Source organism: Hypoxylon fragiforme, assembly GCF_022984875.1.
Source record: "Hypoxylon fragiforme strain CBS 206.31 chromosome Unknown GGS25scaffold_8, whole genome shotgun sequence".
Lineage (NCBI taxonomy): Eukaryota > Fungi > Ascomycota > Sordariomycetes > Xylariales > Hypoxylaceae > Hypoxylon > Hypoxylon fragiforme.
In genome coordinates, this window is record NW_026054763.1 from 2,601,583 (window position 1) to 2,627,522 (window position 25,940).

The window sequence follows — 25,940 nt, forward strand, 5'->3', positions numbered from 1 at the left end:
CGTAGTAGTAGCATTAACTTAACTTGAGTAATAACTGCAAGCGCATTTACTAGGTTCATTTCACTAAAAAGCATCATTCACATCCAGGTGCAAGACAACAATTTCGGAGACTGTTCTGATTACTAGATTTGATATCAGAGCCAAGAACCAAAAACGAGAGTGCCTTGAAAATCCAGGCCATCTGTAATACCACGTCTCCTAGTAAAAAATGCAGCGAATAAACCGGTTCCATGGGCTAGCATCAGCTTCGTCCAATCGTTCCCGCAAGCCAAGAGGCCTCTTAGAAGTCAACAAGGGGGTATCATGTCCTAACCATTCCGTAACGCCTCGATCGATAGTGCAGCCCTTGGCACGATGTAATGAGTAGGTACCTAGCAGTGTCGCTGCAAAGCGGGTTTAGACGCTGCAGTCGTGCGCAAGGTTGACCATCCAGTTGCGTGTCTCGTGATCGTTATAGTTGGGCAGTTACGAAAGGTGAGCGGACATGGCCAGCTTAGAAACCGTGGACCTTGATAGTCTTAGGATCAAGCTCTAAACCCTCCTTTTTGTCGACGAGGAACTCTTGCACGTCCTTGCGCTGGTCACCCTGCAGCTGAATGACTTCACCCATCTCGGTGTCATTCACGATGGTTCCATTGCAGGCTATTTGTAGGGGTAGAGAGTCAGCCTAGAAAGCAAAAGCATGAAAGACAGGTTGGAATAGCGACGTACCGAATTTCTTCTTGATGACCTTCAGGATTTTCTTCTGGTCGAATTTCTTCGGGAGACCCTGGACTGTAGTCAAGGTCTTACGGCCATTTCGCTCTAAATGGTTCCAAGTCAGCACGATGGTTGATTAAAAGCAAAAGCATATCGCGCCACTTTAAGGCCACAGCCGAGTCGAGCGTTTTGCTATACGTACGTTGAATGCGAATATGGATATAGTTTTGTGCCTGCTTGGATTCACCTGTATCCTCATCGGCTTCGGCGAAGGGGTCTGTTTGGTTTTTGATTAGCACGCGCTACTAAATAAAAGACACGTAAATGGTTCGGGTGGAGGCTGGAGGAGTCATAAGGGTGTTTCGGAAGTCGGTGTAACCAGCTGAAGGTATTGAAGCAATCGACGAAATGTTTCGATACCTCAACAGCCTAAAATTCAACATCAGATTTGAGTATTTATCAAGACTTACCATAGGTCTTGAGATTTTCGATTGACATAAACTCGAGTTTACGGGGTAACTTGGGGAAAGGGGTATGCAGAGATGAACTCGGGATAAAGCGACCGACAACTGATGGAGTGGTCTCGCTAAGCGATATGGACTTCTACAAAAGTGGTGATTACTGGATTGGTGGTGAGGTGAGGTGAAGAATGCTTTTTAGTAGAAAATGGGTTTGGTGTTGATGATGTGGATGTTGGTAGTTTAAGGTGGTGGGTGGGTTCAATTCGTATTTGTATTTGTTGTATTTGTACGTTAGAAAAAGAGGGAAGAACGAGAAAGGCCGCAAATAGGCAAGTGGCAGCAACTAAATGGAGGGGCAATAATTGTGGGTCATTATTGCAAATCGGCAAGGGGTGAAGTGGGACAACTCATGTCTGGCAGCTGGCAAACTGACATAAGGGCCGGTGGAAGCGGTCGAGTTTGTTTTAAATAGTCCCTCTAGTTAACTTCTACCTAGGTTAGGGTATTAATGAGCCTATCGAAACACCTGGAGGTAAGCACAAGTATGTAATGGCGGCCTTGTCAGGCAACTACACCCCAATCTAAGGTTTAGATTCACCCACTTTCTCCAGGGCTATGCCATTGTCTGGATAGGAATTAACTACCTCCAGACTGGCTCCAGTTGTAATTTTCAGGTTAGAACTTGCACGATAGTTAACTAGTACCTACTACCTAGTTACTACCGACTCAAGGTTTGTATTTCGCGGAGTAGGCGAAAGTACCCAAGTATCTTATTTGCCCCTCAACCTCAAACCTCACCCTCCTTCATCCTCACCCTCACGGCCTCACGGGGCAGGCAGGTTTCAATTTTCTAGGGTCACTTGGAAGTCGAAAGGCGAACACATGCCACACGGTAGCAGTACTACTAAGTAGGTATTCATCATTGAAATTAAGACACTTACCGACCTCCTTGTCGCACAAATTTTCATTCAATTTGAGTACCCTATATACCTAGGTAATCATTGATCTCGAACATTTCCATGTCACTCACAAATCACTCACACAACCATCGAATACAACATTGAAATCAACGTCACTCCGGGCTGTCAGGTACATACTCCATTCAATCTACATACATACTAGGTATGTAGCCAGCCAACCAACCTCAACCAGCCCACCACTCCATCAACCCACCAGCCCACCTCCATCAATCCATACCTAGTGCCTAATACCTGCTGCACACATGCACGTCTGCAGATATCAATCGATTGATCCAATATTCCCTTACTATACATGCGAGGATATACCTGTGTACCTACCTCTATTAGCAGCTGACCCCTTGCTTATCTGCATGTGGCCTTGTTAAGAAACCGAGCATCTAGAACATTGGTCTCACTCACTTATTCTTGACCGAACCTTTGAATATAAGTGGCCAGACCTACTTGATCTACTTACGCAGTTGCGCAGTTGCGTTAGTTTCAAGTCTATCCGATCGACCAATATCCATCCCGATTTTCACTTCTCTTGCATACAGCGCGAATTTGAGGCCACCTGTCACATCATTCCGCAATGGCTGCTGAGATACAAGAGTATCCCGATGGTTCCCCGAGCCTGATTAAAGATGTATCCGATTCGAAATGGATTCCTCTTTTTCGGAAAACGTGCGAATTCAATTCAGAGATATTCTTAAAGGTCATGATGAATCTCATTCGAAACCCCAACCTCAATTCCAGTTGGCTATTTCGGGCCGATATTTTACTCGAACAAGATCCCAACACCCATTCCGCAGCTGAACCCTCGGCCATAGAGCCAACAGTCCTTCACTTCCAACACATGCACCTAGATAAAATCCTAGTACGAAAACTTATTCCTAGGAATACTCTGAGAGATGAGCCCATGGATCAAACATGTTCCTTCTACCACGGGAATGGACCCAATGGTGTAGAAAGGTATATGGTAGTTTACAAGCCCCATGTCTCATCTCCAGATAATATGCCATTCTATCATCCCAAAATCCAAGGTATGGCATTTCTTCATGAATGGGATACCGAGAAAAACGAAGGTTCTGTTTCTATCCACTACCATTTCTTTGATACTGAAGAACGTTCGCCAAAGTTGGTCAGGACAGGTCTTCACCTTCTGACCACGCTCCATAAACATGGGCAAGGAACCAAGGCAGGATATGTGAAGCGAGTTCACCACGATACTATTATTCCTCAAGTTGCAGTGCAAACTACATATACTCGACTAAAACAGAAATATGCTCGACAGCTCATAAAATCCTGGGCTGAGGTCACAGACCCCTCAAAGCACGTATTTGAGGATTTGAGTATTGCGGCCTTTCTCATTGAGCTATGGACTGAGATGTATCAAGATTCGCCGTTCCCTGGATTTGTTGATATTGGCTGCGGAAACGGCCTTCTGGTATATATACTTCTTGAAGAAGGATACTTAGGCTGGGGGTTCGACGCGCGAAAACGTAAATCATGGGAGAACTACTCCAAGACAATCGACCAAGACTCCGGACCTAATAAAAGTTTGCAGCAACTTGTCTTGCTTCCCTCTGTTGTTGATCGTCATTCGAACATGGGAAGCAAAGGTGATGAGACTGCCGAAAGCGTAGATGTTACTAACATGATCCACGATGGTATATTTCCCAAGGGGACTTTTATTATCTCCAATCATGCAGATGAGCTAACACCATGGACACCAATACTTGCAACCATTTCAGAATGCCCATTCATTATGATACCATGTTGCAGCCATGATCTTACTGGAGCAAGATTCAGGGCGCCTGCACCAAAGGGCCAAAACAAATCGCCCTCGGCGTACTCGTCACTCGTTGAGTGGATTACCAACATTGCAAAAGACTGTGGCTGGGAGGTGGAAAGGGAGATGCTGAGGATACCAAGCACTAGGAATGTTGGTCTAATCGGCAGGAAGCGAAGTTCTTCTGCTTCCTCGATCAACATACAAGAGCTTATAGCCAAATACGGCGGCACAGAAGGCTACGCAGATAACGTAATGAAGTTAGCGATGACCGCTCCTAGAAGTCATTAGCTCGTTAATACAAGTTCAATCAATTATTCTTCAATCATTATAAATGCAGGTAAACTTCCATCGTGTAGTAAAGTGTGAACAATCCGAATCAAGTTGTCCAGAGCGGTAGGTACTGATGCCCTTAAATATCGAGAAAACCCACGAAGTAACTGGGCGATCCAATAGCGGCTTCATAGCTAATTATCCATGAACTACTTCTTTATACAGACGAACTTAGGCGCAAACTGTACAGGTCAAACATACTAATGTTAAGCGTCTCGTAGGCATAGGTCAGGTAGGAAGGGAAAATCTGCGGTGTAAGGAAATATCATGGTAGCAATCGTCGAGAATCTCAACCCGAACACCATGTCGTTAGATTCGAAACAGCGAGTGCCTGGGTATTTACCTCAGACTGCTTCAATTCGATTAAAATAAAATCATGGAGCTGTTTATAAGCTACTAAGTTCCTAGGGAGGCAGAGAACGCCTACTTTTACTGGGGAATTCCTCGACTACCTGGGTAAGTAGGTACCTATATAAACAACGTAGGTGAATGAAAAATAACACGAAGATAGCTTCTGGGAAACTCCCTAGATCTGTCTGCAAGAAGGGGATGCTCAGCTTGACGACGCACTGGGTAGGCGCCGACTAGGTATATACCTACCTAATATCTACACGCGTACCTGTACTACAGCACATTAATATACCACAACACATACGTAGGGCATCTAAAGCAAGCAGTAGGTTAATCAATTTACGTAGGGAATCTTTCACGGTGAATCAAGCGGAGTGTATTCGACAATCTGAGTGCTACCAAACGAACTACCTAACCAGTTACCTAATGGAATGTATTACCCATCCATGAGCATGATTCCCCTGCCAATTATATTCCTCAAAGTGCCGAGTATTGAAGGTTCTTAGCGGCGAAGGTTGTCTGTCCATGTCCATTTTCTTTCGTTCTTGTCTCCCTTGAGCATGTATCAAGTAGTCAAATTACCTCGTAGCCATAGCCCTCTGCCGTCCTGTCGTTCTGGTATTATTGGTGGCTCATTTCTTCTAAGCGTCGACGTTGCCGGTGCCAGCGTTCTCGCCACCAGCCTCGTCCTCGTCCTCCTCCTCCTCCTCCTCCTCGTCGAAATCAGCCATATCTAGATCCTCCTCGTCTGAGAAGTGCTCCATGTTGAGGCTGTCGGGGTTGCTCAACCTGAGGAGAGGGTTCGTGGGGCGGCTGACAGTAGGCATCGGGACGTTAATCGCTTGGAAGTTGGTCCCCTGGAAGGTAGAGCCCTGGACGGTGGGAGCCTGTGAGGTAGGAACCTGGGCGGTAGGAACTTGTACTTGAGGGTTCTGGACGTGATGGTTCTCGCCGTTAATCGCCTGGAAGTTAGAGCCCTGGACATGAGAATCCTGGATGTTGGAGTCCTCCATTTCTTCGTCCTCATCCTCCTCGTCATCGTCATCCTCGTCCTCGTCATCCCCATTAGCATCCCCCATTTCGGAGTCTGGGTCTCCGTCGTCGCCCTCACCCCCCATACCAGCATCCTGCATTTCGGAGTCCTCCTCCTCCTCCTCCTCCTCATCATCATCATCATCATCCTCACCAAAGTCCATTTCATCACCGTCACCATCATCACCCTCCCATAGCTCATAATCATCAGAGTCTTCCTCGTCCTCCATATCAACGTCCTCGTCTTCCTCGGAGACATCGCTCTCGCTCTCGCCGCCATCATAACCGTGGTCCTCCTCCTTGAGCTCGTCCTCCTCGTTTAGCTGGGGGACGGTCGAGATTTGCTCGTTGTGCTCGGAGACATCGCTCTCGCCGCCATCGTCAGCGTCGCCCTCCTCCTCCTCGAGCTCGTCATCCTCGTCTGACTGGGCGACAGTATAGGCTTTCTGGACAATAGCAGAGATTTGGTCGTCGGAGGCAGCAGAGATTTGGTCGTCGGAGGCAGCAGAGACTTGCTCGTCGGGGGCAGCAGGGACTTGCTCGTCGGGGGCAGCAGGGACTTGCTCGTCGGGGGCAGCAGGGACTTGCTCGTCGGGGGCAGCAGGGACTTGCTCGTCGGGGGCAGCAGAGGCTTGCTGAGGGCCAGCAGAGGATTGCTTAAGGATGGCAGCGGCTGTCTGGGGGACAGTGAACGCTTGCTGGGGGAGGGTAGGGGCTTGGTGGATGACATTGGCGCTGTACGGGTCGAACGCAATGTGCCTAGTGGGCGCGAACAGCGGGCGGCCCTCGGGCGGGGGCCCCGTGAACGCGCCTTCGCTGAGCTCGTCGTCGTCCGCGCCCGACACGTCGGTGTCCGGCGGGGTGAGGGCCAGGTGTGCGTGGCACATGCCGGGCTTCGTGCCCATCTGCTTGGAGCCCCAGAGGTGGCGGTCGCAGTTCTTCTTGCGCCCCTTGGCGGTCTTGCAGCGGATCACCCCGTCGTTGCCGTACTCGTTGCAGCCCTCGAAGAAGTATGCCTTGTGGCAACACATGATGGGCGTTGGTGTCGGTGAGAGAGGGCTATGTGATGGGTATTGATGGGTATTAATGAGAGTTTTTCGTGGTGTTGTAAGATAGTAAGTGGTATTCGTGTGTGTATTTGTATATTTCCTGACAATACAAGGCTCAATTGCCAATGTATTGTCAGATTGGGTGTGGTATAAGAGGGTTGTGGTGCGTATTTTTTTGCCTTTCGTTCTTGCTGTATTTTCTTCTTTTCTTTCGTGAATGAAGGGAAGTGTTGGACTTGGGATAAGATTTCAGAGGGTTTATATAGTTTTCAGTCTTATACCTCGTAAATACTCGATTGCAATGACCTTACAGGTGTCAGGTCGTCTGTAGTTCAACCTTGGGGGCCTGTGAGTGAGCTTGTAGCCTGAATATTTAGGGCGACTTGGGTTAAAAGGTCGTTAACTACCCTCATGATGTAATTACCATTTCTCGGCACTACGGTACCTACCTCAGGCAGCTATTGTTGTTTCCTGTCAGTGCTAAAGCCTGCGTCTTTTACGTCCTCTAAGCTCTTATTCACCAGTGAATCACTGAACGAGTTGGACACTCAGGGGTATGTTCATGGTGGAGCAGTAGCCCAGGCCTAAGACTTCCGAGAGAGGGTTATGTGATCAAAAGGAAGCCCTGAAATGGATTTTTGTATAAGTCTGATGAGCAAACTCTAGTTATATGCGTCTTCAGTGATGGGCAATGCAAATCCAAGCATAGCAGAGCTCAAAGCAGTTTTGGTTCACAGACCTATAACGTCAACTTGAGAATACGTGACGTGAATGAAGTAACGTGACCACAGTGACATATAACTCTTGATACCTTAAACCTAAGGCATATACAGTAATTGATGCATATATGGTTCAGCTTATTTCTCATCTTGTTAAACAATCGATATAAATACCTGTTGCCTTATGTGCCCATCATTTCGTTCCCATATACTTATTGTGTAGATACCCCCATACTGGTAACATTGAACTTTATGATCACAAGAGTTCGGTACAGCGGAGACCTATTTCTCCCCCTAGGTTAGCATAAAACCTGAGGAATATGGGAGCTACCCCTTTATGACTCATGGACTTTAAATTTCTCACCAAAAGTTGCCATGCCTTGGGTAATAACTGCTACTTAGTCTCCCTAAGGTACCCTCAGGAACTGCTGCTCCGAGTTAATGAACCACTCTCAAGCCTGTTGTCTGCCTGGGTAGGTGGGTAGGCAGTGTTGTAGCATGCTTATTGTAGATTGGCGAGTTACCAATGTGTAGCAGTTTACATGGCAGCAGCATGATGCTTCTAAGATTAGTCTTCCATCAGCCGAGGGCCATACTTAAAGAGTACAAGCATTAAAAACTTCTATGGCTATCTAGATTTATTGAGGAGATCTAGAGAAGGGTTTCACTGCTCTAAAGCTCAAGCAGAATGTCTGGCATTGATCAAATATCATATAGCTGTAAAATACATGTTAGCATGTCAAGATAAAAATACACAGCTTAATCAAGGCCAATACCGGGTGACAATTTCGTCTATTGCAATGAAATAAAACGCTGAGAAGTAGATGTGGATGATACACTACCTATTTGTAGGCAAGTTTTCAGTAGGAGTGTGGTTGGAGAAATAGGGGTTGAGTGGTGGAAAATAGTACCTAGTACTAGGTACCTAACCTTAGTACAATCATCAATGGAAGTACAATACATAGATACATAAGCTTCGATTAGTGGCTTGGCAACACTTCAACATCACGTGATCAACACCGAAGCACAGAGCAATTGCAACGTCGCTCCTTAGAAACAAACTAGGCCGATAAGAATGTGGTGGCCCGAAAATCAACCTTAGAACCTTGAAATGAACAAGAAAGCGAAAGCGACACTAACAACCACGACCACGATACCTACAACCTATTCAACCTTCTTCTTTCAACAATCGCCGTCTCATCGCCCACCATGAGTTACGGCAAGAAAGATGAAGATGCCGACCTCGGCTTGGTCAAGGTTGATCGCACTCAAGTATTTCAAGAAGGTACTATCTACAACTCAATTCCCCTTAAGTCCTCTTCGTCCCTTTTTCGATCATTTGAACTCACAAGCTAAATCGTGACGAAGCTCGACTATTCAATAGCTCACCTATCCAACCCCGAAGATGTCGCATTCTCCTAACCAAGATCGCCCTCCTCCTCTACACGGGCGAGAAATTCCCTACCAATGAAGCTACCACCCTCTTCTTCGGTATCTCGAAGCTCTTCCAGAACAAAGATGCCAGCTTGCGACAAATGGTACATTTGGTCATTAAGGAGATTGCCCACTCCGCCGAAGACATTATTATGGTTACGAGTACCATAATGAAGGATACCGGTGGTAGCACTGATGCCATATATAGACCAAATGCTATTAGAGCCCTGTGTCGCATCATTGACGTGAGCCTAGCCCATGCTCTGGCCTGTCTACTTGTATCTCCGTACTAATGCCCTACAGGCGACCACTGTCCAATCCATCGAGCGTGTGATGAAGACCGCAATTGTCGATAAGAACCCTTCAGTATCCTCCGCTGCCCTCGTATCTTCCTACCATCTCCTACCGATTGCCAAGGATGTCGTTCGACGGTGGCAGTCTGAAACTCAAGAGGCCGCTGCCTCAACCAAGTCCTCCGGTGGCTTCTCTCTTGGTTTCTCTTCGTCTTCTGCCTCGCTCCCGGTCAACAATTCCACCATGACCCAGTACCATGCCATTGGCCTGCTGTACCAAATACGATCCCACGATCGAATGGCTCTCGTCAAGATGGTTCAGCAGTTCGGTGCGGCTGGTGCTGTCAAGAGTCCCGCCGCCATAGTAATGCTAGTCAGGTTGGCTGCGCAGTTAGCCGAGGAAGATCAGTCGCTCAGGAAACCAATGATGCAATTGCTTGACGGGTGGTTAAGACATAAGAGTGAGATGGTCAACTTCGAGGCTGCTAAGGCTATCTGCGACATGAGGGATGTCACAGACGCCGAAGTGACGCAGGCTGTCCATGTGCTGCAGCTCTTCCTTTCGTCGCCTCGTGCGGTTACCAAATTCGCCGCCCTCCGAATCCTACACAACTTTGCTTCCTTCAAGCCGCAAGCTGTCAATGTTTGCAACCCCGACATTGAAATTCTGATTTCGAACAGTAATCGTTCAATTGCTACTTTCGCTATCACTACGTTACTAAAGACAGGCAACGAAGCAAGCGTAGACCGACTAATGAAGCAAATCTCTGGATTCATGTCCGAAATCACCGACGAGTTCAAGATCACCATTGTCGAAGCTATCCGAACCCTGTGCCTCAAGTTCCCAAGCAAGCAGGCCGGCATGCTTTCTTTCCTCAGTGGAATTCTGCGCGACGAGGGAGGTTACGAGTTCAAGCGGGCCGTTGTTGAGAGCATGTTTGACCTGATCAAGTTTGTGCCAGATTCCAAGGAAGATGCCCTTGCCCACCTATGCGAGTTCATCGAGGACTGCGAATTCACCAAGTTGGCTGTTCGAATTCTACACTTGCTAGGTCTCGAAGGACCCAAGACCTCTCAGCCAACTAAGTATATCCGATATATCTACAACCGAGTCGTTCTTGAGAATGCTATTGTCAGAGCAGCTGCCGTTACTGCCTTAGCTAAGTTTGGAGTGGGTCAGAAGGATCCTGAAGTCAAGCGTAGTGTTGATGTTCTCCTGACTCGATGCTTGGATGATGTGGATGATGAAGTTCGTGACCGCGCTGCGTTAAATCTCCGGTTAATGCACGAGGATGACGACTTAGGCGAACGTTTCATCAAGAACGGTTAGTACACTTTTCGTTTCTACTATATGGTATCAATGGCTAATTAGAAGCACAGAAAACATGTTCTCGCTCCCCTACTTCGAGCACCAGCTCGTCATGTATGTCACTTCAGAAGACAAGTCGACCTTTAACGCTCCCTTCGATATCAGCAAGATCCCAGTGGTTACTCGCGAACAAGCAGATGCTGAGGACCGAACAAAGAAGCTCACGGCCTCCACACCCTCTCTCAAGCCACCCAAGACAGGACCCACGAAGGCAGCGCCAACTGGCGCAGAGGCACAAGCTTCAGCGGCGGCTGCTGCCCAAAAGTACGCCCAAGAGCTCATGTCTATCCCGGAAATGAAGGAGTTTGGCGGTGTCCTCAAATCGTCTCCTGTTGTTGAGTTGACGGAGGCCGAGACGGAATATGTCGTGTCTGTCGTCAAGCATATCTTCAAGGAGCACATTGTTCTCCAGTATGAAGTGAAGAATACTCTCCCCGCTACGGTGCTTGAGAACGTGTCGGTAGTTGCAACCCCCTCAGACGATGAGGAGCTCGAGGAAGTATTTATTATCCCGGCGGAGAAGCTTCCTACGGACGAGCCTGGGAAGATTTACGTGGCTTTCAAGAAAGCCAATGGCGAAGCTTCTTTGCCTACTGCCTCTTTCTCTAATATACTCAAATTCATGAGCAAGGAGATTGATCCGACCACAAATGAGCCGGAAGACAGCGGCTACGAGGACGAGTACGAGGTGTCCGACTTCGATCTTGCAGGTAGCGATTACGTCATTCCCACATTCGCTGGCAACTTCAACCACGTATGGGAGCAGGTGGGTGCGGCTGGAGAAGAAGCGGAAGAGACGCTGCAACTGTCAGGAGTAAACAGTATCGCTGGTATGTGTTTTCATATTCTCCCCCTTTTTGTCCCTTTTCCCCGATTACATTTATAATAAGCTAACAATTATTTATCAGATGCTACGGAACAACTTGCCAAGGCGCTCTCACTGCAGCCATTAGAAGGGACAGACGTGCCGATCAGCCAGACGACACATCAACTCAAACTTCTAGGCAAGACAGTCAATGGTGGAAAGGTTGTGGCCAACATCAGGATGGCATACTCATCCAAGTCTGGTGTGACAACCAAGATCATGGTACGCAGCGAAGAGGAGAATGTGGCTGCGATGGTGGTAGCATCAGTCGCGTAATAATGATGGGGTTATGGAACGGCAGGCGTTTCTGCAAAAGAAAAGTAACGACAAGCGTAGCCCTTTTTGATCTTGGGACTACGTTTACCTTATGCATATTTAAAAGAGGATGGAGAGAGAAGGGAACGGGAATGATGAGGAATTGGAAGTAGAGAGGTACTTGGAGGGCTCGGACGAAGTTCAAGTCGGAGCACAACCTCTATTTATAAGAGCAATGAAGGTGGTGGTTGGGTTTGGTGTTGAGCAGCAAGCAAAGATGTGGTGAAGTGAAGTAAAGTAAAGTAAATTACCTACCTAAGCTATGAATTGACCAATTACAAAGACCATCAGCTATGTAAAATTGAAACAGGGAATTGGGATATTGTCGATTCTGTTACACGATTGCCTGTATGACTGTACTTGTACTATGACAGTATGCCCGAGTTTTCGAGGGTTACTGTACGGTTTTTTTCTCAAGGGGATTTGGATTACTAAGCAGACGCGCTAGGCTCAAATAGGAAACTTTTTCCACTTTAGGAAGGTGGGGATGTTGTTCACGTAAGCTTGTGGGTCTCTAGGGGAGGAATTTTGGACTTTGCAAAAGAGGAAGGTTTGCCAAGACTTCAAATGGTTGTTCACGTAAGCTTGTGGGTCTCTAGGGGAGGAATTTTGGACTTTGCAAAAGAGGAAGGTTTGCCAAGACTTCAAATGGTTGCTCACGTAAGCTTGTGGGTCTCTAGGGGAGGAATTTTGGGCTTTGCAAAAGAGGAAGGTTTGCCAAGATCCTCAAGCCACGTATGGAGCCACACATACAGCCACACCTCAAGACTTAGAGGAATTTTGGGCTTTGCAAAAGAGGAAGGTTTGCCAAGACTATCAAGCCACGTGGGGAGCCACAAATGCAGCCACACGTATGGAAAAGTGCTTAAGCTTCAAGTCTCATTAAGTGCTTAAGCTTTCAAATAAGGAATATTGAAGGTTTAATATTATTATAAGCCCTGGGGACATTCAAATCCGTCGGCGGCCATTAAGATCTGATTAAGCTACCTATTACAGTTGATAGGAATAGAAAATATACGTATTTATTTACGTCAATAGCCCGTGCAAGAAAGTCGGGATTGGCTGGAATCGCTGGAATTATGGGTCCCAGAGGCTGCTCTCAGGCTAGTGCAACGCAAAAGATTTAAGGTTTTGACACGATGATTTGATTGGGTGCAGTATCCATTGGATCACATGACCTGCTTTTTCAAGCTGCAACTCTTTTTTTTTGGATTGTAAGAGCCATCAACCCTTCTAATTTAACCCTTCCTATTCAATTCAACTAATTAAATTGATCGGATTGAAATGATTGGATTGATTGATTGGATTGATTGATTGATTGGTTGATTGGTTGATTAATTGATTAATTGATTGATTGATTGATTGATGGACGGATTGATTGAATGCAGCATCTTTCGGATCACGTGACAGCCTGCAACACTGTCTTTTTTGGTATGGCAGGGAACACACCGGCCATCAACCCTTCTAATTCAACCCTTCTTATTCAACCCTTCTTATTCAACCCTTCTTATTCAATTCAACTGATTGAATTGATCGGATTGATTGAATTGATCAGATTGATTGAATTGATGGATTGATTGAGTGAATATCTGATCTGCATATCCTGTTGCAAGCTGGCTGGCTGGCTGGCTGGCTGGCTGGATAGCTGGTTGAATAGCCCAGGCCAGCTCATCCAACGTTGGATCCAACGCTGGATCCAAAGCTGGATCTAATAGCTGCTTGAATAGCTGATCAAATACCTGATTAACGATCCGATTTGTTGAGTGATTAAAGACCTAATTGAATAATGAATCAAAGAGACCAAGGGATTAATGCAATCAAGGGGATCTAAGAGCTGATCGAGAATCTGAGCAAAGATGTTCCGGTCATGTGACTTTAATCAGGTCCTTAATCAGTTCTTAAATCCCTTGATCCCCTTAATCCCCTTGATTCCTTTAATCTAGTATTCAATCAGGTCTTTAATCAATCAATAAATCAGGTTGTTGAGCAGCTATTCAAACAGCTATTAGATCCAGCTTTGGAACCAGCGTTGGATAAGCTGGCCCGGGCTATTCAGCCAGCTATCCAGCCAGCTTACAATAGGATATGTAGATCAGCTATTCAATCCATCAATCCATTAATTCAATCAATCCAATCAGTCCAATCAAATTAATTCAATCTAAATCGATCAATTCAATCAGTTGAATTGAGTTCAGTTGGAAGGTTTGATGGCCCCTACTATACCAAAAAAGTGTTGCAGGCAGTCACGTGATCCGAAAGGTGCTGCATTTAATCAGTCAGTCCATGAATCAATCAATCAATCAATCAATCAATCAATCAATCAATCAATCAATCAATCAATCAATCAATCCAATCAATCCAATCAGTGCAATCCGATCAGTTCAATCCGATTAATTCAATCAGTTGAATTGAATTGGAAGGGTTAAATCAGAAGGGTTGATGGTTTGTATATTCCCTACCATCCAAAAAAAAGAGTTGCAGCTTGAAAAAGCAGGTCATGTGATCCAGTGAGTGCCCCCAGCTGCCCACATCAATCCAATCAAATAAGTTTTCAACAACATGTGGCACCACGATGCAACCGGATTCAATTGAAAGAGCATTCAATTGCCAATTGATTGATCTGGGCCCAAACTGAGGCGATACATGGTTGCAAAGTTATTCAAGTAAATAGGCTGGCAAGATGGGGGCACGTGATTAGCGTTGGGGACACATTAAGGGCCTTTAGAGCCGCCTAAGAGCCCTAAAGCCGCCTGGGGTCACCCCAAGCAGTGTCACGTGACCCTTCTCAATAGTTACATATACAAAAATAACTTTTTAACTACGTATTGCCTCAATCCAAGAGCGGTATAAATTGATTCGTAATTGAATGCGCTTTCAATTGAATCCGGTTGCACCTTTGCAGCTATATGTTTCAGAAAGTTATTCAAGGTTGAAAGTGTTGAATAAGGTTTAGCTCTAAGGGCTCCAAGGGCGCTAAGGGCCCTTAGTGTGGCTTTAAGGGTGATCACGTGCCTCCCGTTCCGCCACCTATTTACTTGAATAACTTCATGACCAGATATCGCATCAATTCGAGACCGGTATCAATCAATCGGCAATTAGATGCGCTTTCAATTGCGTCCGGTTTCACTATGGTGCAATATCTGATTCAAAAGTTATTCAAGGTGGAAAGAGGGTTGAATGTGGTTTGGGCTAGGGGCGCCAGATTAGGCCCGGATTTGAAGATTTAGGGGACCTAGCGGATGGACAATACCCCAGCTTATCCAACACTGGATCCAAAGCTGGAGCTGTTTGAATACCTGATCAAATACCTGATCTGTTGATTGATTAAAGACCTGATTGAATACTAGATTAAAGGGATCAAAGGGATTAAGGGGAGCAAGTGATCTAAGAACTGATTAAGGACCTGATTAAAGATGTTCCGAGACTGTGATTGAAGTCACATGATCGGAACACCTTTGATCAGCTCTTAGATCCCTTTGATCCCCTTGATTGCGTTGATCCCTTGATCCCTTTGATTCAATATTCAATCAGGTCTTTAATTAATCAACAAATCAGGTCGTTTATCAGGCATTTGATCAGCTATTCAAGCAGCTATTAGATCCAGCTTTGGATCCAGCGTTGGATAAGCTGGCCCGGGCTATTCAGCCAGCTATTCAGCCAGCTATTCAGCCAGCCAGCCAGCCAGCCAGCCAGCTTGCAACAGGATATGTATGTAGATCAGCCATTTAATCAGCCAATCCATCAATCAATCCATCCATAAATTCAATAAATTCCATCAGTTGAATTGAATAAGAAGGGTTCAATTGGAAAGGTTGAATAGGAAGGGTTGAATTAGAAGGGTTGATGGCCCAATAGTGTTGCAGGCAGTCACGTGATCCAAAAGGTGCTACATTCAATCAATCAGTCCAGGAATCAATCAATCAATCCAATGAGTTCAATCCGATCAGTTTAATCCGACCAAGTCAATCAGTTGAATTGAATAAGAAGGGTTGAATTGGAAGGGTTGAATAAGAAGTGTTGATGGCCCGTGTGTTCCCTACCATCTAAAAAAAAAGAGTTACAACTTGAAAAAGCAGGTCATGTGATCTAAAGGGTGCTGCACCCAATCAAATCGTCTTATCAAGACCTTAAATCCTTAGCGTTGCGCTAGCCCGAAAGCAACCTTTAGTAACATTAAAATTGGGTCCGAGACAACTCGGGCATTTGTGGCGCGCGCGAGCGTGTGCCCTCTAGTAATAGTTGGGGGGGACAATTAACGTCTGCGACAGGGATGGGATAGGTAGTTGGAGGGCAGGGGTAGGTACTTACTGTAATTTACACGTTAAGACGCGCCCGACGCCCGTAGAATGCAAAGATGTCGCGCTAAATTGATCTGATTGAATGGAAAATTTGATGGGTCCTGCCACCTGTCTTACCTGTGACCATGCACAACAATGACGTTTTTGGCCTCTTTTTAATATTTTCATAGCCCTAAGAGATGTTTTTTTGAGCTACGTAGCCAAGCTCTAGGTTAGGTACAGTACCTCAAGTTATCTTCCTATTAGCTAGCTCCCCTTTACCATATTTTTCTATTAATTCTTTACATTTAATCCTAACCCACATGTAATAGGCAACGTCATTTAATAGCCTTGTCTCTTTGAATTCTTTGATTCTTCGAGAAATCCCACACAAAGGGATTTGCGTATCTCGTCATCTTCGGGACCACATCGAGAGAGATATCGTTGATCTTTTTTATTATCTTTTACAGAATACTGCACAATTCTATTATTAATACACTCTCCCCGGCATCGACAATATGGTTTATGTGCGACAGGAATTCCTGCCGAATCTAAAGGCATACAAGTATTCAGGCGTCGACCACTCCTTGACGTCCAAGTATATCCTTAAACCCTTCTACACCAATGTCGTCATCAAATGCTTTCCCATGTGGATGGCCCCAAACCTGATCACTCTGACCGGCTTCTCATTTGTTGTCGCCAACTTCTTCACCTTGCTGTGGTACAACCCGACCCTCGACCAAGACTGTCCGCCTTGGGTCTACTACACTTGGGCCGCCGGCCTCTTTTTATATCAGACTTTTGATGCGGTGGACGGGTCACAAGCGTATGTTATAATCAAGTAATCATCTGTTTTAAAAAAAAAATAGAGAAAGCAAGAAAGCTAATCTATGATTGGATTTGGCGTTTAATAGACGACGAACGAGACAAAGCGGACCTCTCGGCGAGCTATTCGACCACGGCGTAGACGCTCTTAACACATCTCTAGAAGTCCTCATCTTCGCTGCCTCCCAAAACTTCGGGCAGAGCTGGTACACTGTTGCTATTCTCTTCGCATGTACGCACGGCCTTTTCGTTATTGATGTTTACCCCCTTAAGTGCCCCATGACAGCACTAACAAGCCAACAACAGCTCTACAAACCTTCTACGTTCAGACTTGGGATGAATACCACACTAAGACCCTCACGCTGGGAGTTGTCAACGGCCCGGTCGAGGGTATTCTGATCCTTGTGTGTGTCTACGCATTGACGGGATATATGGGCGGCGCCTCATTCTGGCAGCAGTCGATGCTCCCCACGCTCGGAGTCCCCGCCTCCCTCGGCATCCCCAAGATCCTTTACGACCTATCCTTTTCGCAGTGGTACATCGTTCAGGGCACTTTCGTGCTCGTCTTGAACACCGTCGAGAGTGCGCGCAACGTCATCAAAGCCCGTCGCGCCCGCGGTGACCGCAGCCGCTGGGCACTATTTGGCCTGCTGCCGTTTTTCGGAACTTGGGTGATTGTCGTAGCATATCTATACCTGCAACCCTTGATCCGCACTCAGCATCTTGTACCTTTTGCCATCTTTGCGGGTCTGGTAAATGCGTACAGCGTGGGACAGGTGATCACTGCGCATCTCGTAAAGCTGCCGTTCCCTTACTGGAACATACTAACCATCCCCATGACATTGGGCGTGATCGATAGTCTGGGCCCGATTCTACAGGAGCATGTTGGTTGGGCATCAGGCTGGCCAAGTGCGCTCGGCACAGACGTCTACCAGGTCGCGTTCATGTTCTGCATGCTGGGAATGGCGATCGGCGTGTACGGATCTTTCGTCGTCGACGTCATTGTGACGATCTGCGATTACCTCGATATCTGGTGTCTTACGATCAAGCACCCGTATGTCGAGGGTGCGGAGGAGACTAATGGGAAGAAGGCGAATTAAGAAAGAATCAGGAACATAGAAGCAATTATGGACGATGAAGATGGAAATGATGGCATGCGAACTCGAAGTTATTAAAGGGGTGGAGGATAATCAATCTCATAATTACGATGCACTACGTTTCTATCTGGGAAGGTGGATAGGAAGGGAAGTAATGCCGTGAGGATCGAAATACGAGATAGGAAAGGAAAGAAGCGCTGGCCATCCGCGCATAATACTCAGGTGAATACTCGGGTGGATTCGAGACGATGATGAATGAATGATGAATATTGAGCTTATCTCTACTCTTTCTATGGCTAGCTAGATGGGCAGATTGGCCCTCACAAGTAATGATGAAGATGGACAGGTGTGGCTTGATGTCTTCGCATAGGGGCTTGAGTGCGAAATTGCTTGGGAGCCTACCTGTTACATTAATGGATTCATCGAAGCGTGCAAATTTGGATCATGCCTCCCCATCCTACTTTTGGATAGAATCTTCTCCTATTTTGCCGTGTCATTGTGTTTCGTTGGTGATACTATTTATATATACCTACAGCTATCTAGTTGCCTACATATGAAGTATACCATGACAACCACAGCCAGACGTAAACCCCCACGATCAATACATACATACCTAGGTAGGTATGTACCTATCACATGCCAGCAAAGCAGCCCGATACGGTGGAATTAAGCTTATTTCAAATACCTACCTACCTGCGCACCTATCTACCTACCTAGTACCCTAACCTAGATCCCTTAGCTACATATGTACATGTATCTATTTATACCCGGGATTAGCTCGGATTGGGGCTGAATCCGGGGCTAGGCTTTTGGGGTGGGGAGGATGAGAAGGAGGAGGGAGGAAGTAGGTAATAGCTAAGTATGATAGGTAGGTAAGTAAGTGTGTAGGTAGTAGGTGGGTGGGTGGGTGGGTAGAGGGAGGTGGGTAGAAGGGAGGTGATGGTATCATCAATTTATGCGGTTGCTGATGTCAGCCAGCCAGCCAGCCCTGACTTACTGTAGCTCAATCTACATAACCACCCCCTATTTCCGTTAGTGGGTAGGTAGGTAGGTAGGTAGATATCCCGTGAAGAAACTGCTATGTTGCGAAATACATACATACCTACCGTATGATATGTGTATATCTACCTAACCTAGTGTATTTGTCTACATATAAGGTGAGTAGATGTCAGTGGCTGTAGGGGAGGGGTCTTTGATAAGGTGGGATTAAAATGGAAGTCTTTAGATGCGCAAGGAGGTAGTTATGTACCTAGAGAGAGAGAGAGAGAGAAGCCGTGTGTGTCAATATACAAAGTAGATGCCCATACCTAGGTATGTATATAATATTTGACAGAAAGCCCCCAACGCCGAAAAACATGAGGCTAGCTGCACGAGAATTTCAAGGGGGGATTCGCCACGATGTCTATTATTGACCAATCCTTCTAGATAGGTACCTATGAGTGGCATATCTAATCTAGACCTACAGGTTACGCGTATGGAGATCTAGAGAGAGAGAATGAAGGCAGTCCTTGCCGATCCTTCTGCACTTACTTGCATGGTATATATGCTCCATCTGATAATCACCTACCTATATATTATATATGCACATGCATACCTACCTACTGAGGTACCTATATATATACAACATCTGTATCTCCATATTCCTTATTCCCACATATAGACGAGGCAACTCAAGGGCTCGCATTATTCATGGATGTCAAGTATCAATTATCATCGATCGTACATAGTTACCTAATCCTATCTTCCTATTCTCCCACACACACACCAAAGAATAATCTCCAGAGGGAGGCCGCTTCCCCCTACCTATCCCCCCATCATACCCAGGTACCTACCTACCTACCTAATTTACCTGCACACCATACCGAGGACCCCCAACAATACTCGAGCAACTACTGACTACTACTGCTTACTAACTCGTGGCCCTTTTTTTTTTTTTTTTTTACTTCTAACTTTTTCTCTAGGTACCCTTCTCTTTTCCCCCCTACCTACCTACGCTCAGAGTAGTAGCAAAGAAAGAAAGAACACGAAGTACCTAGGTTAGGCAAGTCTCAGACGCACAGAACCGCAGAAAAGCGAGTCCAGGATTTCTTTTTTTTCCTCTTCTACCTAACTAGAATGTCGTGGAATAAGTTTTTAGGTAAGCTGGTGTACCTACTAGGTAAGGTATAAAAAAAAAGAAAAAGGAAGTAATATAGGTAAGAGGTAAATAGGCATGTAGGCAGGCAGGCAGGCAGGCAGGCAGTTAGTTAGGTCCCCATCATCGAAGAACCAACCAAAAGACTTGAAGCCAAAGAACTCCAACTATGATTTTTCTTTTAAAAAGAAGAGGAGGGGGGTTCTCATATATTTGATGTCCTTCTTTCGCTCTCGACCTTTCACTCTCTTTTGCCTACATGCATTGGTAGGGGAGGTAGACAGGCAGGCAGGCAGGCAGGCAGGCAGGCAGGCAGGCAGATAGATAGGCAGGCAGCTCAGGTATTTAGGTAGGTCAGGCAGGGCAAGCCACACACGCATCTATTCCCCAACTCAAAAATAGGTAGGTATTTCCTCTCCTTTCTCTTCTTTCTCTCTTGGTATTTTTTTTCGTTTCGTATTTTCGTAGACACCATCATATCACGAAAACGAAGGGGTAGGTAGCAGACGAACAACCAACCCCCCCAACCTACCTACCAAACAGCCAGCCAGCCAACCCGTCAACCCTTCTCTAAACACCATAAATTCCAATCACAATGATACCAATCACACTAGGTAGGTAAACAGTAAAAAAAAAACGCTTCCATTTCCTTTCATATCCCGTAATGTAAAAAACAAAAAAGTTCCTTCCTACTCGTCCGTCCGTTTGTTCATTCGTTCCGTCTCATCCCTCCTTTCCTCCCTCCCTCCTCCCCCAGTAAACCTCCGTCTCCCCCTGCAAGAAGAACGTATTAATTAATATGCTCTGAACCACAAACACAACAACCACAACCACAACAGCAAAAGCGCCCTTGTATACACGCCACCCATTTTAACCCCATCCCAAAAGATATCAAAAAAGCAAATAGCCAGTTTACAATCCCCCCCCAACCACGAGGAAGAGACAAAAAAAGGTAGGCATCCAACCATTCATAACAGCTCATCGCTCCCACTCGCGACACTCTCCACAATCGCCTTGAGGACAACCCTCTCCTCAAACACGGGGCCCTGCCCATCGCACTTCGCCTGGCTCTTGAGCCTCAGACTCACGTCCCCCACGTCCACGAGGCCCCTCTTGAACATCTCATGATTGATAATGTAGTCCCAGGTCGCGCCAGCGGCAAGCAGCCTCTCTCCCGCCGCGGACTCGACGATGCGGTGGCTGGGCGTCTTGTTCGTGTGGTTCTGCAGCAGGTCCGAGTAGAAGTCGGTGGGGTTGTACTGCATGGGGCCGGTGGTCGTGGTCGGGGCTGCGGGGGACAAGGAGCCGCCTGCGCCACCGGAGCCGGAGCCATTGTGGTGGTGTTGCTGGACGGCGGCGGCGGCGGCGTGTGCCTGCAGGCTTGATGTGGCGCGCAGGATCTCGTTCTCGGTACTCATCTTCTGCAGGTCGCGCTTCAGCTTCTCGTTCTCGCTCGCCGTCTGGTGCTGCTGCGCCTCCAGGTTGGCGAGCTTTGCTTCGAGGTCCTTGACGTGGCGCTCCTTACGCTCGCGGAACGCGCGTTGACTAGAGTTTTTAACAAAGGCGATAAGTTAGTCAATGATACTCAATCCCAGAAAGATTGATCATAATTGATTGTTCATGATTCGTGGTGATAACCATCCTGCATGCATGCATGCATGCATCCTATCAAGCGTGTGGTGGTCTCATCTCTTGTAACTCAAATTAAAATCATTGCTTTTACTTACGCGGCTCGATTTTGCGCTTTCCGACGGGACTGCGCAGGCGTCAGATCGTCGTCATCCGAGTTCGACGCCGTCTGTCTGTTCGCGTCGGGATCCGCCTTAGTCATGGGTAGTATATCAGCTTGGTTACCTCCTTTCACCACCCCCGAAACATCGGTATTCACCTGCGATTGATTGTGGCCATTCTGGCCATGCATGGGGTGCGTCGTCGGTGGTGTCGGCGGTCCCGGAGGACCCGGGAATGCTTGTGGTTGGTGATTGAATGGGGCGTATGGTTCGAAGTTCTGGGGAAAATGCTCGTTGTTCTGAAAGTTATCGTAAACATCTTGCTGCTGAGTGGAAGAGGAGATCAGCGCTCCGTTTTTTTGGTTTTTTCTTCTCTTTTCTTTTCTTTTCGGCAACTGAAACTGAGGCAAACACGGGAAAAGACGCGAGGGAGGCACTAACATGTGGAGAGTGGTTGTTAAACTCGTCTGATGCGGCTGAGTTGGAATGGGACGGTGTCAAGGGAGGAATCCCGATAAAGTGATAGGGATGAGCTCCACCGTAGAACGTCTGTGAAAAATCCATGGTCTAGTATAATTTGGTATGATTTGTATAGATTCGGTCCAAAGAAAAGAGGTCTATATTACAGAATCGGAAGAGGTGCGCAGATGTTATGAGCAGTGTTGAATGAGTTAAAGAGAGGTTTGCACGGCGAGACCGGCGGCTCAATGGTGGTATTATTATCCTCGCTTCCTCTTCCTCCCAGCAAAATTCGAGAGCTGATGGATGGTTCAAGTAACGGGGGGCCAAACAGGGGGTAGAGGAGGGGGGGTCTCCTGTCTTGTCTGTCTTGTCTAGCTGTTCCCGAGCCTAGGACGCCTAGGACGCTTGAAATTGACACAAGTTTGGCAACACAGCAGGCCGTAAATTCGGATTAGTTACTGGTTTAGGCCAAGTTACTTACGTCGCCAGCAATTTTTACCGTTACTCTGTGTATCCTTTCTTCAGCCTTCAGCAGTAAAAAGAGGGATTTCAAGGAAATTGGGGGAGGGGGAACATGAACATGTATCCTCACGGCTTTTTAGGAAATAGAAGTCTTGGGATCGAGACAATAAGTAGAAGCCCGTCTTACTAATTTTGGCAATATGCCAAGTCCTTTCGGTTCTGGTGGCAAATAGGAATCACCTATTCCATCTCCACAGACGGGAAGGGTGGGCTATCCCGTTACCCAACTTGTCCTAGAAGGGAGACGTCGACGCTTGAAGTCCGGCACTGACAGACTTGATTTAAAAATAATCCATCTCCCTACTGTATTGTATGTATCTCTCTCTCTCTCTCACCACACACCCTCGCTATTCCTAGAACATTCGATGAATCGAAGACCCTGGCCTTTGAGCCTAGCGAAAGGGAGAAATTAGCGAGTATTTTCTGTTAAAACCTTCTTGCACCTACACTTACATTTATATCCGTCAATTCCCATTGGACCAATACGCACGTACCTAGGTTAGGTAAGTACATATCCAGACGGTATCCTAAACCACAGATAGTATGGCGCAACTGGGTGCCATCTTTAGCGATGACGGGACTTCAGGTCCTCCAAACCCCAAAACATTCAAATATAACTTGGAAATATGGTTGAGGTATGTACATACCTAGTGTATTTAGACGAGGAACCCGGTCTCCCCGGCAGAATTTTCAACGCCTGCGCAGATTTGAATCCTTCAGGTCTTTATCACAGACTCCTCAGACCTTGTCAGACTCAAACAACCAAGACAACAAGACTCGCCTCGAAAGCTACTGCCGGTCTATAGCAGCGCTCTAGAGGTTGCGTACTAGGTAGTCTCGTTCAACAATAGGCGTTAATCATTATTAGAATGCTACTATCGTAGCGACATTGCGTGGCGCCCGTGGCCAATCAATTCCAAGAAACCAACCTTTGCACTGTATTGCTGATAACCTCTCACTCGGCGGTAGTACATCATACGGACCGACGTTAAACAATGTTCCCACCAGATAGATACACTGCTCGGATTTTAAGTCGGTCTGTAGCTGAGGTGGGATGGGACGAGGATTATCATGTCTCGATCCTCCACGACCATAATAGCCCACCCCTGACAACCTTTGCAGATGAGGATACTAGATTCCCCAGTCACGAGCATGTACCAAAATAGCTGGCAGGCGTAGATCTACCAAATTTGATCGAGCCCACTCGTAGTCTCAAGCCTAACCTGCCTGTATCATGAGGTACCTAAAGTTAGTAGGTTAGTTGTCTAACGTTTAGCGCTGACTAGAGGACTTGGATACTTACCTGGGTAGGTAACTCAAACTCTTTGCTATTCGTCGAGCCCTCAAGCGACAACCGCGTATTATCCGACGCCCTGTTCGTCGTTCGCTCTGCCTCCCTAAGACATGGTATACAGGTCGCGTCCAATGAAACCGCCACATAATTGCTCGTCTTGTCAGCCGCACTACATCGACTTGTGCATGTCGGGAGTAGCCTTGGACTACATCTGTATCATGTTAGCCAATATAGTCGGTTTGTGCACGTTCGATGGGACGATGCATCGGTCGAAACGTTATAACCAGGGCACCAGGTGCCTCACCCCTCCAGAGAGCATACATAGTAAGCTCTACTAGGGCATACATGACCGTCAATTATCCCACTTCGCCAACAGGGATCGCATAATAGTCACACGTGGCGAGCTAGCCTTGAGGTGATGCAACATCATATTTGCCGAGTTTGGTAGCCCATGCGTGTAATCCACCTAAGGGAAAGCTAGGAAGTGAAGCAGTTCTCATCATCGTCAAGTCTACTTAGGTAGCTAGCCAGGAAGAGCCATGCAATATCCCTTGGTTCATCAAAAGCCCTCGTAAAAGTCAACATACGAGCGTTCTAACAATCTTTTAATAGTCAGCAGAAGACAGGAGACATGGACAAACTTTTGATATGAATATGTCGGACATCTCTCTTTCTTAATCAAGAATATCGACAGTCCCCGAGAGCTAGGTCGCATGTGCAGTCTGTATTGATGCTATCGGAAAAACGAATAGACACCAAATTCCCCTCGTCACGAGGGAATAGGAGAAAATAACACCAGATCTAGAGATCGCTTCGGTGCAAATGACGTCGGTATGGTCATACCAGCTAGTTGTTGCTATGCGTTCGACCATTGGTGATTTCATTGATTCCACGTGGCTACCTTGGGGGCAAGATCTTGCACAGTCATGACAAGACAAGACGCGGCTGTTGTTACTGCTGTTGTTACTGTTGTTGTCGTTGTTTTCTTGTGTTTTTCTATTCAAGGCCACACAACGGGAACAGAGCTTGGTCCACGTCCAAAGCAAACGAAGGCCTTTTTTCTTTTTTCTTTTTTCCTTTTTTAGTGCTATAGGTAGTGATTGTCAAACTGCTTATCTGCCTACCTAGTAACAAGTAGGTAAAGGAGGCTCGTCAATAATTGGGTTCAACATGCGGCTCTTCCATGCTTCGTGGCAGGGAAGTGGATTAATTGTGAGCGAGCTTTTCCTCATTGCAGCCACGGCACAGAACAGATATAGGCTTGAGGACAAGGGCCTAAGACGAGGTAAAACTGTCGAATGCTTAACCCTGTTGGCCGATTGTCTGTTCAATCCGAAGTTGATGGTTCTGGTGTTTGTGTAGTTCGAATGAGATGGAGTGGAGCACAGTCAAGTCATTATATGTGCTCTAAATAACGAAAAAAAGGAAAAAAAAAAAAACGAAATAACGAAATAACGGGAAACGCACACAAGGGTCAGGCATCTTTTTTTCTTTGGCCACGAGGAAGGAGCAAGACAAGATTAGGAAGTAGCTTCACTACTACAGACAGAATATCACTCCACTCAAACTTGCCTTCTTGCCTTCTGCATATATCACTATTGACTGGCAACTTCCTTCTCCTTCCTTCTCATTTACCTTCTCAAACTCAAAATTGACCTTGACCTAGTAAGTAGGAGGCAAGTACAACCCATCCCCATACCATCAATATCAATTCAAACCAGTCATTACATACGTCAATGAATACTAACCCAAGTATAAATAAGTGACAGTTTCATAAACACTACATACCATGCTACTTACTACCAAAAAGGTACACACTTAGGTAGGTAGACACTTGCTATCATACAGCCCATCTTCCTTCCCTTGCTCTATTATCACTAAAAATGACATTAGAACTCACATTAGACAATAAGTACCCAAAATCGATATCT

General features: G+C 46.4%; 6 protein-coding genes across 6 annotated transcripts; 3 read left to right on the top strand and 3 right to left on the bottom strand.

Moving 5' to 3' along the window:
• Nucleotides 1-101: 101 nt before the first annotated feature.
• Nucleotides 102-1,635, bottom strand: GGS25DRAFT_504906 (anaphase-promoting complex subunit Apc5). Its single transcript, XM_049262177.1, has 4 exons — nt 1,170-1,635; nt 902-976; nt 712-804; nt 102-642 (listed from the first exon to the last, which is right to left on the bottom strand). The coding sequence occupies exons 1-4, from the start codon at nt 1,195-1,197 to the stop codon at nt 494-496; spliced, it is 345 nt and encodes a 114-aa protein (XP_049114178.1). The 5' UTR covers nt 1,198-1,635; the 3' UTR covers nt 102-493.
• A 1,073-nt stretch (nt 1,636-2,708) lies between these two features.
• GGS25DRAFT_524908 (DUF1613-domain-containing protein) lies at nt 2,709-4,199 on the top strand (the record flags this gene model as incomplete). The annotated part of the gene is made up of 1 exon (XM_049264695.1): nt 2,709-4,199. One exon carries the CDS (start codon nt 2,709-2,711, stop codon nt 4,197-4,199), a length of 1,491 nt encoding a protein of 496 aa, XP_049114179.1.
• Nucleotides 4,200-5,233: 1,034 nt separating this feature from the next.
• Nucleotides 5,234-6,655, bottom strand: GGS25DRAFT_534307 (uncharacterized protein; the record flags this gene model as incomplete). The annotated part of the gene is made up of 1 exon (XM_049265755.1): nt 5,234-6,655. One exon carries the CDS (start codon nt 6,653-6,655, stop codon nt 5,234-5,236), a length of 1,422 nt encoding a protein of 473 aa, XP_049114180.1.
• Nucleotides 6,656-8,601: 1,946 nt separating this feature from the next.
• GGS25DRAFT_534308 (Coatomer, gamma subunit) lies at nt 8,602-11,629 on the top strand (the record flags this gene model as incomplete). Its single annotated transcript, XM_049265756.1, has 5 exons — nt 8,602-8,677; nt 8,761-9,071; nt 9,130-10,444; nt 10,500-11,318; nt 11,397-11,629. The coding sequence occupies 5 exons, from the start codon at nt 8,602-8,604 to the stop codon at nt 11,627-11,629; spliced, it is 2,754 nt and encodes a 917-aa protein (XP_049114181.1).
• A 4,411-nt stretch (nt 11,630-16,040) lies between these two features.
• GGS25DRAFT_504921 (Choline/ethanolaminephosphotransferase) lies at nt 16,041-18,327 on the top strand. The gene is made up of 4 exons (XM_049262178.1): nt 16,041-16,182; nt 16,278-16,771; nt 16,860-17,002; nt 17,077-18,327. The coding sequence occupies exons 2-4, from the start codon at nt 16,464-16,466 to the stop codon at nt 17,868-17,870; spliced, it is 1,245 nt and encodes a 414-aa protein (XP_049114182.1). The 5' UTR covers nt 16,041-16,182; nt 16,278-16,463; the 3' UTR covers nt 17,871-18,327.
• Nucleotides 18,328-20,282: 1,955 nt separating this feature from the next.
• On the bottom strand, nt 20,283-22,195 carry GGS25DRAFT_504923 (uncharacterized protein). Its single transcript, XM_049262179.1, has 2 exons — nt 21,729-22,195; nt 20,283-21,546 (listed from the first exon to the last, which is right to left on the bottom strand). The coding sequence occupies exons 1-2, from the start codon at nt 22,172-22,174 to the stop codon at nt 20,970-20,972; spliced, it is 1,023 nt and encodes a 340-aa protein (XP_049114183.1). The 5' UTR covers nt 22,175-22,195; the 3' UTR covers nt 20,283-20,969.
• Nucleotides 22,196-25,940: the final 3,745 nt, after the last annotated feature.

Bases quoted from the DNA above. Each gene is read 5' to 3' on its own strand.
- GGS25DRAFT_504906 (XM_049262177.1), bottom strand. From the start codon at position 1,197: ATGTCAATCGAAAATCTCAAGACCTATG. The intron at 977-1,169 runs GTAAGTCTTGAT...AAAACCAAACAG, and splicing joins CGAAAATCTCAAGACCTATG to ACCCCTTCGCCGAAGCCGAT. The intron at 805-901 runs GTACGTATAGCA...GGAACCATTTAG, and splicing joins TATCCATATTCGCATTCAAC to AGCGAAATGGCCGTAAGACC.
- GGS25DRAFT_504921 (XM_049262178.1), top strand. From the start codon at position 16,464: ATGGTTTATGTGCGACAGGAATTCCTGCCGAATCTAAAGGCATACAAG. The intron at 16,772-16,859 runs GTATGTTATAAT...GGCGTTTAATAG, and splicing joins GCGGTGGACGGGTCACAAGC to ACGACGAACGAGACAAAGCG. The intron at 17,003-17,076 runs GTACGCACGGCC...AGCCAACAACAG, and splicing joins TGTTGCTATTCTCTTCGCAT to CTCTACAAACCTTCTACGTT.
- GGS25DRAFT_504923 (XM_049262179.1), bottom strand. From the start codon at position 22,174: ATGTTAGTGCCTCCCTCGCGTCTTTTCCCGTGTTTGCCTCAGTTTCAG. The intron at 21,547-21,728 runs GTAAGTAAAAGC...TAAAAACTCTAG, and splicing joins AAAGCGCAAAATCGAGCCGC to TCAACGCGCGTTCCGCGAGC.